Below are 16,193 nucleotides of genomic sequence, written 5' to 3' on the forward strand. Positions count from 1 at the left end.
CAACTACTCGTATTAAAAAGAACATTTCATTAGGTTCTAAGACGGAAGGAAATGCTACTTGTCTACTTCTGTTCGATTCTAAGAAAATAACTTTTTGACGTTACCCTTCAGTAGTATGGTTGGTCGAAAGGTTTCGTTTTCGCTCGACTCTGCGCGCTCGACTTCGCGCCGCGCGCGCTTTGGAGTTTCAGTTGTTTCGTTATCGCGTCGTGCTGCGCTGGTTCTGCTGGCTCGCGAAACTTGTATTTGGAACAAGCAGCGAGAATGCCACGTCCATGTGATGTCATGGGATGCGCGAACGGTCCGCGGAACTTGGCCAAGGGCAGTTGCAGCGGTGAATCCGACGTTACTTATCACTGTGTGCCAACGAGTGAACCTCTCCGTTCGAAGTGGTTAAGTGCATGCCGTACCTCTGCCACAGCGCGTTGGCAAAGAGCCGAAAAATCACATAGTGCGCTCGCTGCACTTTCGTCCAGACGATTACGAGTTCAACGCCGTCTTACTGAAGTCGTGTGGAGTGCCTTTCAAAGCAATGCTTTCCCGTAGCGCTTCTCTCGGTCTTGCCTGCATTCTCCGAAGCGCAAGAACTGCAGGTCGATTCCGGGGCGGTGAGTGCGGCATTTGGTTTTCACGAAGGAAAAGCAACAAATGTGCGAATATGTACAGCCGTGACATACAGTTGTCGTCGTAGTAGTACGCAACGACGCCGGCAACGTGAGCCCTCAGCAGCAGGTCACGTTAATCAGTGCTTAAATCGCTGAAATCGAGCCCAGCAGCCAATGTGTTGTTGTCAGGGTCTTCCATTGCAACGAGCGTCAAAGTTGGCGTCATAAAATAAAGAACCAGCTTATCGTCGTGCGCTGCTTTCCTTTCCGCTAGCCACCATAGTTCCGCTTTGGCGCTGCTGTCGGCTTTGTCATGGCTCTGTTTCTGCCGCGCGTTTGCGTTTTGCGCAGAAAAGGCGTAGCGCAGTCTACGGGCGCCATTTCACTCACCGACGGCGCAACGTCACTATGAGACCATGACGTCACCACTCCTCGATAGGAGGGCGGGCGATTTAAACTGCGCTAGAGGTACGCGGACACTTCAGAACGCATTTTCTCTTAAAATAAGTCTCTTCTTCGCATGAAACAAGCGTTTCGAGGTTTATGGGATGGTATTTCAACAGTCCACGTTGAATTAATATTAACTTTTAGTGTCCCTTTAAACGCGAATCTTATACGGTTGTCACACGGTGCATTTTCGGCGATCCATCCAGATCGGCATCGAATTTATCGACGATTGATTCCACCCTGCCGCGGAAGAAACAAATGCTATGCTGGCGGTTTGCGGCCAACGAACAGTGCCCCACGATTCCAAACGCGATACTAGGGCTGTGTTCCAATACTCGCCGTAGACTGCAATCTAGACGGCCAAGTGGACAGCGGCCATCTTAAGTCTCCTTCCAATTCTCACGAAGACGTCAAAGTAGACAGCTTCGGGAAGACAGCATTGAAGTCAAAAACGATGCAGGCTACTTTTTTATCCAAACAAGGCGGCGGCTGAGCAGGAAGCTTGGAAAGCCGAAAAGAAGGTTGTCCGCTCACAAGAAAACGTAGACACGCTATCCTGCGCCTTTAATGTAAGCTAAATCGTGTTTTTCATAGGTTTGCAGGCGCAAAGACTTAAAATACAGAAATAACGCGTGCTTTTCTTAACTTTTTTTCTTGTGGCCGCGAGGTGGCGTCAGGTCGCAGGACCGTCTTCCGTACATTTTCCAGGTGGCTACAAACGCGTTCCATTACATCGCCTCGAAGCTATATCTCGGCTGTTCATTAGGAGTCTACGTAGACTGTCTCCGATGCTAGTCAGAACTGGAACACACCCTAGGAGCGCGTCCTGGCTGCCGGCACTTGCGCCAGCAAGAAGTGCTGATAGCCACGTCAATCGTCAAACCAATCCAACCAATCGTCAAAACGATTGCAGCGCCCGCATATCCAGTGGTGGGCGTTGCGACCAGTATACGGAGCTTTGGATGAGTGGTTCCACACATTCCATCCCAGCTACAACTATGGGGAAAACTACGAGTATAGTGCCTACACCTGAGGAAGAAGCTGCCTACCGCGAGCGTCAGCGAGAGTTGGCACGCGAACGGGCTCGTCGTCGTATGGTGTAACACTCGGTGTAACTAACACAGCTTCGCTGTTCGACCATCTTCACGGACTGGAAGGGGCGGTGATTTTTCTTTTTATTAATTCATGCGGCGGGATCCTGACATTTATACAGCAGTGCGAGTAATAATCATGGCTAGTATTCACAAAAACAACTTATGCTCAAATTGTTCGTAAGAGAAAATTCCGGCGAATTGTGATGTTGCACATACTATTAACGAAGGCGACCCGACCCCCCAATGATAAAGAGCTCTTGCGAACGACAAGTTACGTGAATTCAAAACCATATTTTGCAGCTGCCAAGTACAAACCGCGAAACTTCCAAGGAGCGGCAGGGGAACAAACTCTTGTTTCACATCTTGCCTGGCTATATTTCGGCGTGCTGTGAGCAGTGTGACTTTCAGTAAAAGAATCAGCAGAGTTATAAAGATGATTTGTGCTAACATTATGCACAAGGGGTCGAATTCGCGAAGCTTTTCGTTCTTAAGTGCTGTCTGTTATTAACTGGTCGCCTTCGCAACTATCATGTTGAGCATCAGGACAGGGTAGCATTTTCTCTTACGAACATTCTTGCGTAAGTGCTATTTTTGTGAATACGGGCGAAGGTTACGTCATGAAGATGGCACGGAGCTGCCGTGACTCGATGCGTAGGCAAATAGGGAGAAGGAGGTGGCACAGGGGGAGGGGCCAGGTGCATAAAGGAAAGCCAGAGATGTTGAACGTAAGGGAACGTGCGGTTTGCTAGCCTGCCCCAGATCATAAATAGAGTAGGACGAAAACTATGAGGAATGTAGAGTACGAAACGATTACGGAAAGTACCAACAAACAGTACTTCGGCCTATGAATCTGACACCAGGTGGGGAAGCGCATGTATCACTGTGCTTCCCAGGCTCAGGAGCGTATCGCAACGTGGCTGGCCTCATCCGAATGCCGTCGCTGTGGCCGCTTCGTCATAGCCGGCGAGCCACCATGGTTGGTCGATTATTCAATATCACCACCAGATACCTTACTTAACGTCCTGACGGTTTCATCCTAACAACAGCTAGGTCTTTTTTTTTTTTTGCCCTGCACTAACTGCACAAATAAATATCATTTCGACGACGGTTATTACTGGACTTTGCGGGGACGCACACGGTCGCGGCAATTTTTTGCTGTCGTTGCTGGCTGCAGTTGAGAAATAAAGATAGGTTGTATTGAGGGCGATGCAGACCTTCAGGAAAACTGTAGAAACTCGTTAGGCCCAGCCACCACACGCCCGACATGCTACCTCATAGCAACAGCTCGCAAGTTCACTTGTTGCCAAGAGCTTCGAAAACTATACTGCGTGCGACCTGACCTGTTGCCCGGCTTCGTATTCACGTCCTTCAAAAACTTTCGTTACTCTAAATCCCCGGAGATTAAGTGGGACAATGCTCCACATCCTCCCGACCTTTCGGAGCACTATAGATGCGCGACAAGCCCCCCTCTCCTCCCCCCTGCCACAGGAACAGGCGTTAAGATCCTAAGGGGTGATTTAAAAAAAACGTGGCGTCCATGACGTGTTTACGGCTCTGCAATCTTTTCCGACCCGTGCAGTCAGCAAGATCATAACCCTCGAGATTAGTTACTCTTATTCGGAGGGAGCCGTCGCTAGGCGAGTGAATTTTGGCAGCAGCTAAAACCGCCGCGAGGTGACTCCGAAATGGTTAGCAAAGACTGCAAGCTTCTCGTTGGCACACCTTGCCAGGCAAATGTTTTTTTTTTTTTTTTTTTTTTGCTCGTTAACAAGTGCCTGTTGTGATGTTCGGCTCCAGCTGGCCAGCGCTTGGTTCGCGCATGGCTCAGCCGAGGTACTCACAGGAATGTGTAGGGTCCGACCTCTTGCAGACGGGCCTTCTCCGTGCCAGCCAGAATCTCGTCCGGATTGGTCATGTTGAAGAAGTAGTACTTGAGGTAGATGGGTACAGGCGCGCGCTGCCAACTGCTGTACACTTCACTGCTGGGTTCCAGCACAAGGTTCTGCGTAGGCGCGAGAGAAAGAATGACGGGTCACTATCACCTGCTTACCAAGCAACAAAAGAAAGTTCAAATGCAGGTGTCGTGCAAGAGGGGTCACCCGCTTTAATGACCTTTCGCTTATCGCTCTAGTAGTTGAGAACAGTTCGCTTTGGCTCCAGTCACAAAACAATAACTGTAGTTTTCAAAGAGGCAGGAAGCGTCCTCGCTCTTGATCATTTTTCAATTCCCTTAAAAAAGAGCACCTCTCTTTACAAATTGGCCCACAGAAAACTATTCTGAAATCCGAAGCCTGACAGGAACCAGCTTGGCCGAGAAGATGAGCGTCGAAATACAAAGCAGAACCATGCGCTGACCAAAAACTGCCTAACTATTCCACGAGAAACGTTACATCAGCACACTTGTTGCTTACGACCGCAATGGACTTGTTAGCGTTCCTCGGTACTAAATATTTGCTCCACTGCATTGGACCATCTGCGCGACGAATGTCACTCTTGGTCATCCGTAGCTCATTGCCGACACTTCCGAGGTATATACCGACCAGACAGTCTTGCAGGCTTCATAACTTTCTTTTTTCGCAATATGCGGAAGCGGTTGCCGTGACGACGCTGAAAGCAAGACTCATACATTTGCACTTTACACTGCACCGACGTTGGCCGGTTCTAAAGCACCGCGTTCGTTCGGAAATGTCACATAAAATTCCAAAAGTGCCCCGCACTCGATAATGAAACATACAATTAGCGAAAACGCAAGCCACGCATAAGCGAACCCTCAATGGTATGTTTATATTGACTGAACTGACGTGACACATGAAAACACCCACGTCGAACGAAGAAGTACATGTGTAATCGAGCAACCTGCCCGAGATAAAAAATAATGAGCTCGTTCTTTTTTAACCACTATTACTGGCAAGTTCTGTGACAACCTAACAACCAGGAGACAAGGACTCTTTGAAGCAGTAATGACGCTGAAGGGCAACGCGCACAAGCGCATTTTTGTATCCGATCAACTATCCGGAACGAAGCGCCCAATACCGGTACGTATACATTCCTACACCGAGATGTCAATGTGCGCTTCCTCACAATATATACGAATCCGTGCACGCCTTGACTTCTTGTGTCGCGCTTCCTTTTGTCTCAAATCCCAAGCTCACACGTCATCAGTAGTAGCCACGCAGGGAATTCCCGAAGTCCTCACTCACCACTAGGAAGTATACAGAAATTTGACGGTCCCGTAGACGCAAACGGAAGCGGGAAGCGCAAAATATATATATATATATATAGATTGAAAAATACAAAAAATAAAGCAATGCACCATAAAAGTAGAGTCGGCACGGCACAATTATTGCGCTTCCGCTTGGGGTTTATCGCAGCTGAGCCACACAGCCGACGGCTCTCGACGCCTTTGTCTTCTCGGGCGCTGTACCCGCAAAGCGAGAGCGCTGTTGGCGCCGTTGCCAGGCGACCGCCCGTGCGCGACTGTATGTTTTTCTGGCTACCTGGTACGCACAAGCAGTTGAAAACGAATTACGGCTCGACCACTGTGCGCATCGGGGGGTATAATTGGATCGCGGACCTCGCGGCGAGTGGAGAAGAACGCGTACATCTGTCTCGGGGCAGCTTGAGCGCATGCGCGCGGCAACAATGGTTCACGCCCACCCGCACCTCCGCACATTTTCACCTGGTGCTTCAGAAAGCGTGTGGCCATTATACTTAGCGCTTTATATACACTTGCTACTCACGCACGCTCGCAACCTGTAAGCACTCGAACATAGGAAAGTTAGGTACATCTTATCAGCGCACCATTCGAGCGCCACCAGCCTAACTATAGGAACTAAAATCACGAAGACACTATAAAGAAACTTTATAATTAGACGAAAAAGAAATCTGTAACGGACTACGTAAGTATATATTATATAGTCAAAAGAAAGGAGGCCAGGACACCGACAAAAAGAAAGCTTTGATAGCGCTTTTAACGTTTTAGCGGGAGCCTTGTTGTTCACAACGAGTGAAAACCGACACAGTGCGCAGTTTTTATGCACAAGGCGCATGGCATGATTAAGGCATCTTGCATGCACGGGCGAAAGATTGCCGTCGTATATAAGTTTATATGTATATGTATAACAGTGACACCATATATATATATATATATATATATATATATATATATATATATATATATATATATATATATATATATATATATATATAAAGTTTGTGTTGTGCGCGCCCACTAGCCATTTACCGCTGTCGATAATATGATATGCTGGAGCCGAGGGTTGGCCATCTAGGACCCATCATAACGAGCATGTATACATTTGCGTAGCTGGCCCTTCACACTAATGCGGCGGCGGCAACATAGCATGTATTCTCGCCGTATATATTTACTTACACCTCGCGATATTATCTCTTCAATTGGCGGACGCTATCTGTAGATTCCACAAGAACGCTAGGTTTTAGTGATAAAAGCTAGAAACTGAAGTACAGTTGCGTAGCTGGTAGCAAGCAATCGCCATTGTCGCGCCAAGCGGTTGGACCAGTTGCGTAGGTGCGGTCAAAGTTATCTTCATTAGGACTGCGTCACTAGCACAGAACATTTCGTTGTTGTTGTTTTTAAACACCAAAGTTGTATTCGCACCAATGAAATACACAGCAGCCTTTCGAACGATGCTATAGGTAGCGTGCCAAGGAGCAAGCCGGTCCGACTCTAAACAAGCGGTTTGATGATGACCTTGGAGACGTTTGACTTTACAAATAAATGGAAACTTTCGCAGGTGTAAAAGAGAAAGAGTTGCGGCCGTCAAGCCTAACGTAAGTTAAGACAGAGGAATAAAAATGTTGATGGACAGCGCTGATAAAATTTCGCTGAACGCTCGCTATGACATAGAAACCCAATTATGTATCATTGCAGACCTTGCGGTACAGTAATAAAATTTCACTCTGGCAAGGACTGCAGCACTCGCCCGTTACCTTATCCCATTTTGAAAGAGAGGTTGTTCTTGATTATTCGAGACAAGCAATTCCCTACAGAAAGTGTGGCTGATTCCGTGCCTTATTTTTCAGATCCTCTCGGTTCGCTGTGAACGTAACGAGAGCGGTGGTGAGGCCGGGGCCTGCTCGCTTGTACCGATTACACTCTACAGCCACAGAAGGCAAGCTATGTACACGAAAGACTTGGACGAAACGAAAAAGAAAAATCAGATCGAACGCCAGCTGCCGATCTTTACGGATTAAATGTCGTTTGCCGTTTAGTTTCATGTTCACTTTATTTCAACACCATTGCTGGCAAGCCCTTGATGCACTCCGCAGCTCCGTAGCATTGCGCCCGCCTTTTTTTTCGCCATGTTTGAACATATATACAGCACCCCTCACGATGATCTGTAGTTCAAGCAAAAGTTCTGCAAGGACCCTGTACCGTCACGCCGCCTCACCAGAGCTGCGCGGAGGATTCGTGGAAAACTTTGAAGCACGTGCAACCCTCGTCGAAAGTAAACGGGGCAGCGCGCCCTTCGATGCCTGTGCTCGCCGGGTTTGTGATGGGAATTCTGTGTTGACGGCCTCCGGAAGCCTTTATGTAAAGTTAAAGCAACAGTCAGTCAGTATCTGTAGTACTTTCCAGCATTACCTGGAGCATGTTATGCAGCTACAGTAGGTGCGCCGATGAGAACTTCGGTGAACTGCGCGCTGGCCTTCTGATACACGACGCGCATGTCTTGGGCCATTGATCATTGCATAAGCTACCAACAAACAGTTTTGAGCACCGAAACGCTGCTGCACTGTTGAAACTTCAGCGTTGAAGAAATGCTGCGCTTCCGTGAGGAAACCGAAGTGTTGACTGTTTCCCCGGCGCTAAAATTCGGGTGTCCAAAAGGTGTCTCATTAACCGAAACGTGTCCGAAATTGAAACAAAAAGCAGCGGCGAGAATTCCTAAGCGTTGCTTATGAATTATATATATATATATAACGTCTCCGTCTCCGTAACGTCTCCGTCTCACACTCCGGAGACCCTGGTTCGATTCCCACCCAGCCCATCTTGCAATATATATATATATATATATATATATATATATATATATATATATATATATATATATATATTGTGCACATTTGGCGCGCTTCATGTACAATAAATATTCCGGCGCCGTGCACACCCACACCAAACACGAGCGCCGGCGTGCAAAAGGTGCATCATAATCCGTGTGAGCTACATAACTGCGCTTCTTCGAGAACTTGCTCAGCTGCGCGTTCCATGCAGCAAGTTCACTGGAAATCTAACCACCGTAGTCATCGCTTCTGCGAGCAACTCCGCTAGTCTGATTCTCGGCAGCCCCCGGTGGACGCGCGTGTATGCGGAGGAAGCAGATACGCAGAAGTGCCCATGTGGCGATGACGCTTTGGCAAACCACCGCGACGACAGACAACCGCGACGACAACACCGCCGCAAGATTTTGGCGTACCATGGAGGTTGCAAAACCAATGAACTGCTTATTACATTTTCTTTTTCTTTTTTTGACGCGGACGTAGATGTGGATACTGCCACTTCAAAACAGGTCCAGCTTCCCTCCTGCTCTCGTCGACACACAACCACAAAAAAAAAAAAACGATGCAATTGTCAAATTCAAGGAGAATTCAAAATGACTACACCTGAAGTCACGAGCGGACGACCACAAATTAATGAACGAAATGAAAGCATTTGGTGTAGGGTGGGAGCGTTCAATGTCCCAAAGACACACAGGAGCTATATGAGAGACGCCTTCTGCAGAGCTCCAGATTAACCGAGTGAGGGAAACTTTTTGTTTCTTTTTTGGGGGGGTGCTGGAGATGTGCGCCTCCAGCCATGCGCCTAGAATGTTACTCCAGGAGACAAGGGCGACACATGCGAAGCATGGAATGACACACTTATCCGTGTTACCCAGTCTTTTATTTCTTCTCTGCACTAATCGCTGGAGCTGCGTACCCGCGTAATGTTACAAACTCTCGTTCTATTTGTGTTCCAATGTCAGATGCACCCACTGGTAATACCTGCATAGTCACATCGTCATATGGCGCCGTGCCTTTTGCCAAACTATTTCTGAAAAACTTACAAGGATGGTGTGCTGGGGAATATGCATTCCATTCTCGAGGCAAGCAGAGCGAGAAAATGACAGAAATGAAGAGAACGCTGTGTCCGTATTCATCTCTATGGTACTAAACTGTATTTCTCTCTTTCTCTCTTTCTTTCTTTCTTTCTTTCTTTCTTTCTTTCTTTCTTTCTTCGCGCTGCGTGCCTCGAGAATCGAAACATTATTTTGTGTATTAGATGCAACTAGTGTTGAAGAGCAGGATAGCAATAAAGTACGATTCAGCGTCAACAATATTATTGAAGCAGATATTCACTGAAAAAAAAAAGAAGAAAGAAATAAAGAAAACTATAAGCTCGACGCGCAAAAATATCCGCTGAAAGAAGACGGTGAGATTTCACTTGAAGAAAAGATATATTCATAAAAAGAGAAACGTATGTTGGGTGGAAATAAAAACCAAGGACGTTGAACCCTATATATGTAACCAAGGCGTGCAGAAACTTCAGTGTTGAACTGAGGCGCGTTAAACACGATTGAGAATGCGTCCCCGTAGTTCGCCTGTGGCGCACGGTTCTCGATATTCTGTGTCGCAACGGCGGCAGTTAGGTGAGGGAACCGCGCGCGATTAATCGATCCGGCGGGGTATACACCGGTGGTATACCCGGGGGTTATAGGCCGATCTCCGGCATGGTATGCAGTATAACCACACCCTCTAACAGCCGACAATTTGTGCTCGAAACGGCACGTATGTAGGAAAGAGCTTCCAAGAATCGTTGAATGCTGGCGGCAACACGCGGCAATATCCCCCTCCATTTTTTTTTTTTTGTTCTCGTATTCGAGTTCGCAAAAGATTGGTTCACCTGTGAGGAAAAAGCCAGAGGCTCTGGCTGCAGGCAAGCAGGGCTGTAACCACGCACTGAAGTTAAATCGAAGCTCGACTAGCATGTCATAAGTCTACGATCAGCCACAATGGAGCCGCGTTAAGACCGTGAACACAAACAATTTCTTTCTTTTATTTCGTTTTTTTTTATCTATTTCTCTCAGTGTGCGTAATTCCATTTTCACTCAATTCAAGTTCATGTGTATAACTGAATCCAACTGTCGTATCAACCACTGTATGAAAAGACAAACGCAAAAGGCTTAAGCCATAGAGGCTTAAATTCCCACAAAAAGAAAGAAAGAAAGAAAGAACAAGGAAGTGATTTAGGCAGGAGAAAGAAGACAATTAAACACTGTAATCGTTGGAGTGGAACGGGATCGAAAGGAAATGCAGGGTATCAGTCAGGTACGCCTGCCACTTTTAAATTACGCCGCGATACCTTTTAGATTTCATTTCCCGACCCGACGCCGACATTCAGGCACGCACTTCCTTCCCTTATTGACGTCAGCCGACTGTTTACACAGGCCGAGATCGGCATGCTGGTTCGCTGCAGCTGCCTGCCGTCAGTCTTGTGCCAAGGCCGCAGAAGCAGGTAATGAAATGAGGAAAGAAAACGAAGCCATTAGAGAACCCGACTTCCCAGGACACGTTTCCGTGGCCTGCACGTTACGAAATGTTGCGCCATTGATTTCATCGGCTAAACTCATCCAACAGCCTAAGAACATTTCGTTTTCTTTTGAAGACGCTTCCTTCATCTATTTGTGCCCAGTCTGTCTGCGTCACTCCAAGTATGAGTCAACCGCTCGACCGGGAAGGGAGCGACACAAATTGTTCATACGCGCATACGATGTTTACCAGGCTGCTGTGATGGATGGCGTTTCGTGTGCGGATTGCAGACGCGTTAGAGGGTGCGCTGCGAAGATCCAACAGCCATTGCGAATCCGACAGCTCTGTCGATGCCAGCGCCAATTCACTCTTACATGTTTACCTCCGAAAATATATGAAATCAGTTCTCACCAAACCGTCTTCAAAGCCATTAAAAAACTAAAAAATAAAAGCGTAACGTGTTTAGTGCTGTAATTAGTTTTATACCCCTGTAATATCTCCCACAGCTACAAAAAGTAAACTGAAAGCTAATTCCCGCTTTGCGTTCCCTATATACTTTCATAAAGCGATCATGTTAACGTTCCCTCTAAACTTGCAGTCCCACTTCAGTTCATCGTAGGCCAGCCTCTTAGTGCAAGCCACAGATGGGGTCAGCTGGCGGAAACTGATGGAAAGGTCGGAAATAACTCCCTTTCACGTCTGAGAAAAGAAAACGCAATAACACCTACGCGCACTGACGCTAACCTATGCAACAGCAACAAACGTGAATTACGACCTTTTCCCAAACAATGACAATCCCAAACAATGACATAGTTTGGGATATCATTGGCCTTAGCGAGATTAGAAGAACTGGGGAGGCTTATATAGTGCTGACTAACGGCCATGTCCTCTGCTATAGAGGTCTCCCAGATAAGAAGCAATACAGGGTAGGATTGAAATATATAAGGACATAGCGGGCAACATTGACGAATTCTACAGCATTAACGAGAGGGTAGCAGTAGTCGTAATTAAACTTATTAAGAGGTATAGATTGAAGGTAGTACAAGCCTACGCTCCAACATCCAGTCACGATGATGAGGAAGTAGATCAATTTTATGAAGATGTTGAATTAGCGATGAGAAAAGTGCAAACTCGGTGTATAGTAATAATGGGTGATTTCAATACAAAAGTGGGGAAAAAGCAGGCGGGTGTACAGGCAATTGGCAACTACGGCGTCGATTCTAGAAACGCTAGAGGAGAGATGCTGGTAGAATACGCAGAAAGGAATAAACTGAGAATAATGAACACCTTTTTCGGAAAACGTAGCAATTTAAAGTGGACCTGGAAACGCCCTAACGGTGAAACAAGAAATGAAACTGGTTTCATACTTTCTACCGATACCAGCATAAGGCAGGATGTAGAAGTGAGAGGCAGGGTAAAATGCAGTGATTATAGGTGAGTGAGGGCTAGGATTCACCTCAATTTGAACAAAGAAAGAGTAAAATTTGTCAAGAAGAAACAGGTCAACTTAGAGGCAGTAAGGGTAAAAGCAGACAAATTTAGGCTGGTACTTGCAAACAATTATGCAGCCTTGGAACAGATAGATGACGATGCTGACATAGAGGTAATGAATGAAATCGTAACGAGGCGAGCCTCAGAGGCAGCAGTTAAGTGGGAGGCAAGGTACCAAGGCAACCAGTAGGCAAGCTCTCCCAAGTAACAAAGGACCTAATAAAGAAACGACAAAGAATGGAAGTGTCCAACTCAAGAGATAAGAGATAGAATTCGCGGAACTGTCAAAACTGATCAACAAAGCGAAAATAAGTGATATACGAAATTATAACGTGAGAAAGACTGAAGAAGCCGTAAAAGAACGGACGCAGCCTGAAATCAGTGAGAAGGAAACTTGGCATAGGACAAACCAAGATCCATTCACTGAAAGATAAGCAGGGTAATATCATCAGCAATCTGGAAGGTATAATAAAAGCAGCGGAACAATTCTATACTGACCTGTACAGTACTCAAAAGACTCAGGAGTACTCCATTCGAAACAATAATGAACAGGATACAGCAATTCCTCCTATAACTAGAGATGTGGTCAGAAGGGCCTTGCAAGACTTGACACGGGAAAAAGCGGCAGGAGAGGATGGAATAACAGTCGATTTAATCAAAGATAGAGGAGACATAATGCTAGGAAAACTGGCGGCTCGCTATACGAAGTGTCTATGGACAGCAAGGATCCCAGAACACTGGAAGAATGCAAACATTATACTAATACAGAAAAAGGGAGACGTTACAGAACTGAAAAATTATAGGCCCATTAGCTTACTCCCAGTATTACATACAATATTTACCAAAATAATATCCAATAGAATAATGCCAACACGGGACCTTAGTCAACCAAGGGAACAGGCTGGCTTCAGGAAGGGATACTTTACAATTAATCACATCCGTGTCATTAATCAGGTTATCGAGAAATCTGCAGACTAGAATAAGCCTCTCTTTATAGCTTTCGTAGATTACGAAAAAGCATTTGATTCAGTAGAGATACCAGCTGTCATAGAGGCATTGCGTAATCAAGGAGTACAGACCGCTTACGTAAATCCCTGGGAAAATACCTACAGAGATTCCACAGCCGCCTTAATTCTACACAAGAAAAGTAGGAAGATACCTATAAAGAAACGGGTCAGACAAGGAGACACAATTTCTCCAATGCTATTCACTGTGTGCTTGGAAGAAGTATTCAAGCTATTAAATTGGGAAGGTTTAGGAGTAAGGATCGACGGCGAATACATCAGCAACCTTCGGTTTGCCGATGACATTGTTCGATTCAGCAACAATGCAGACGAATTACAAGAAATTATTGAGGACCTTAACAAAGAGAGTGTAAGAGTGTGGTTGAAGATTAATATGCGGAATAATGATAAATAACTGGGCAAGAGAACAAGAGTTCAGGATCGCAAGTCAGCCTCTAGAGTCTGTGCAGGAGTACGTTTACCTAGTGTTGCGTTTCGCCTGCGACACGTGGTTTTGCCGGCGCGACTGCGGCGGGGCGGCAGACATTTTGGCCCGATCGTCGTCGCCGCAACACTCATCGCCAGGTGTTTCCAGGCGCGTCTGCGGCGATGCGACCGCCTAGGGATCTCGTTCCAGTCATTGTGCCCGAAACAGGCGATGCCAAAGCAGGGATCTCATTCCAGTTATTGGGCCCGAAACAGGCGATGCCAAAGCAGGGATCTCGTTCCAGTCATTGTGCCCGAAACAGGCGATGCCAAAGCAGGGACCATCTTCTCGTTACAGTCATTGTGTCCGACCGGCAGCGCCACGACAGGGTGCTACGAGATCGTGCGCAGCGCCACGACGGGGTGCTTCGAGATCGTGCGCAGCGCCACGACAGTGTGCGTCACCATTAGCCCATTGTACATTCACGTGCTCGTCTTTTGAGGGGTTCCTTCTTGCCCTCAACTGCGAGAGTATAAAAACAGCTGCCCCCGGACGCCAAAGGGAGGGCTCCGATTTCTTCTGTTGAGTGAAGTGCTCTCCCGTCTCTCTACTTCGGTCAAACCTGACCGCCAACTCTTTGCGATGTTAAAATAAACAAGTTGTTTCGTTGTTACCAGTCGACTCATGCTTTGCCGGGACCTTCGGATGCTTCGAGTTGTACCCCAGGCCGCCAGGCCAACGCTACCCTTGGGGCTTGCGACCCAGGTACAACCACGGGCGTCAGCGCCGAGTTCCCATCCGATCGCTCCAGTGTCGCGATCCAAACATCTGGTTGGCAGCGGTGAGATCGCCTACGACTCCAAACAACGGTCTGCCAGCGGCGAGATCGCGACAACGGAGGCCAGCAGAAAAGAGATGCAGTTGACTGTATGCTGAGCAGCTCAACGACGATCCGGGAGCAGTGCAACGAGCCCTGTGTGACGACTGGTTGCCTGCAGCGGAACGACTGCGCGGAATTCCTGCCTGCGAGGTTTGGTGAGTGCGGGACTTTCTTCTTCTGAGCTTTGCCAGGCTTTTGTTAGTGTTAGAAACAGAGCTGGTAATTGTGGTTGTCGTTGCTGCCGGGTTAGTTGCGGCAAGACAATAGTAAGCAGTAGAGAAAGCAGCATTCAGAGCAGCCATGGATTTGAAGTCGTTGCGCAAACCGAAATTGTTGGAGCTTGCAAGAGAGTTGGGTCTGGATGTCTCAGACAAACTAAGAAAACCGGAACTGATAAAGGCTATTCTTGAGTTAGAGGCTGAGGATGACGAGCTGTCGGAATGCCTTGAGACCATTGAAGAGAGGGAGACTGCAAAAAGACAGGAGCGCGAACTTAAAGAGCAAAAAGAAAAAGAAGAGCGCGAACGTAAAGAACAGAAAGAAAAAGAAGAGCGTGAACGTAAAGAACAGAAAGAGCGAGAGCAACAAGAGCGTGACCGTCAACACGCTTTGGAAATGAAGCGTCTTGAGGTAGAGATGGAACGCGCTCGTAATGGAAGTCAGGCACACGGTGCAGGAGAACGCGTATTGTTCAAAATGACTGACCTGATGCGGCCGTTTAAGCTTGGAGAGGACATTGGTTTGTTCCTGGTTAACTTTGAGCGAACGTGCGAGAAGCAGGGGTTCTCTCGGGAAACGTGGCCACAGCGCTTGCTCACTTTGTTACCCGGCGAGGCGGCCGACGTAGTCGCTCGCTTGGATAGAGAGGAAGCAGAGGATTTCGACAAAGTAAAATCGAGTCTGCTAAAAAAGTACCGGCTGTCTGCGGAGGCGTTCCGTCGGAAGTTTCGGGAAAATGAGAAAGGCAGAAGTGAGTCATATACAGAGTTTGCGTATAGGCTTATGTCGAACATGCAGGAGTGGCTCAAAGAAGAGAAAGCGTTTGGTGACCACGATAAAGTTCTGCAGTGCTTCGGGCTAGAACAGTTTTATAGTCGGTTACCGGAGAACGTGCGATACTGGGTCTTGGATAGGCCAGACGTTTGTACGGTGGCTAAAGCCGCTGAGCTAGCCGAGGAGTTTGTGACGCGTCGAGCTCGCGGAGCTAAGGACGGTCAAAAGGGTGAATTTGGCTCCAAGTCTGAGAGGCCAAGGTTCACGCCCATGAGATTTAAAGGGGACACGCGTAGTGCGGATGCGAGCGAAAGCAGTCCGACCAAACGTAAAGAGACGGCGGCAGCCAAACGCAGAAAGCGGTTCGAGATGAGGCGAGCGCGCTTGTGTTATACGTGCCAGAAGCCGGGTCACTTTTCGGCGCAGTGTCCGGAAACAACACCAAAAGTTGTGTTCTTTTCAATAGGCAGCACTGACGAGAACATGAAGCTTCTCGAGCCTTACATGCGAGACCTCCTCGTGAACGGGAAAGAGTGCCGAGTGCTTCGCGATTCCGCAGCTACGATGGATGTAGTTCACCCGTCTTACGTAGAACCCCATATGTTCACGGGCGAGGGCGCATGGATCAAGCAAGCCGTGGAAGCTCATAGCGTGTGTCTGCCGGTAGCAAAAGTGCTTATTGAAGGACCTTTCGGAGCGCTTGAGACA

The 16,193-nt window shown here is 47.5% G+C and overlaps 1 protein-coding gene across 2 annotated transcripts in view; it reads right to left on the reverse strand.

The window, feature by feature from the left end:
• The window catches only part of LOC142579452 (protein croquemort-like), a 111,368-nt gene that overhangs the window by 51,630 nt on the left and 43,545 nt on the right, over positions 1–16,193 (reverse strand). For both annotated transcript variants that reach the window (XM_075689629.1, XM_075689630.1), the window contains exon 2: positions 3,988–4,148. In XM_075689629.1, the coding sequence (XP_075545744.1) occupies positions 3,988–4,148 (161 nt within the window). The remainder of the gene's footprint in view (positions 1–3,987; positions 4,149–16,193) is intronic.

The sequence above is a fragment of the Dermacentor variabilis genome, chromosome 4, assembly GCF_050947875.1.
Source record: "Dermacentor variabilis isolate Ectoservices chromosome 4, ASM5094787v1, whole genome shotgun sequence".
Classification (NCBI taxonomy): Eukaryota; Metazoa; Arthropoda; class Arachnida; order Ixodida; family Ixodidae; genus Dermacentor; species Dermacentor variabilis.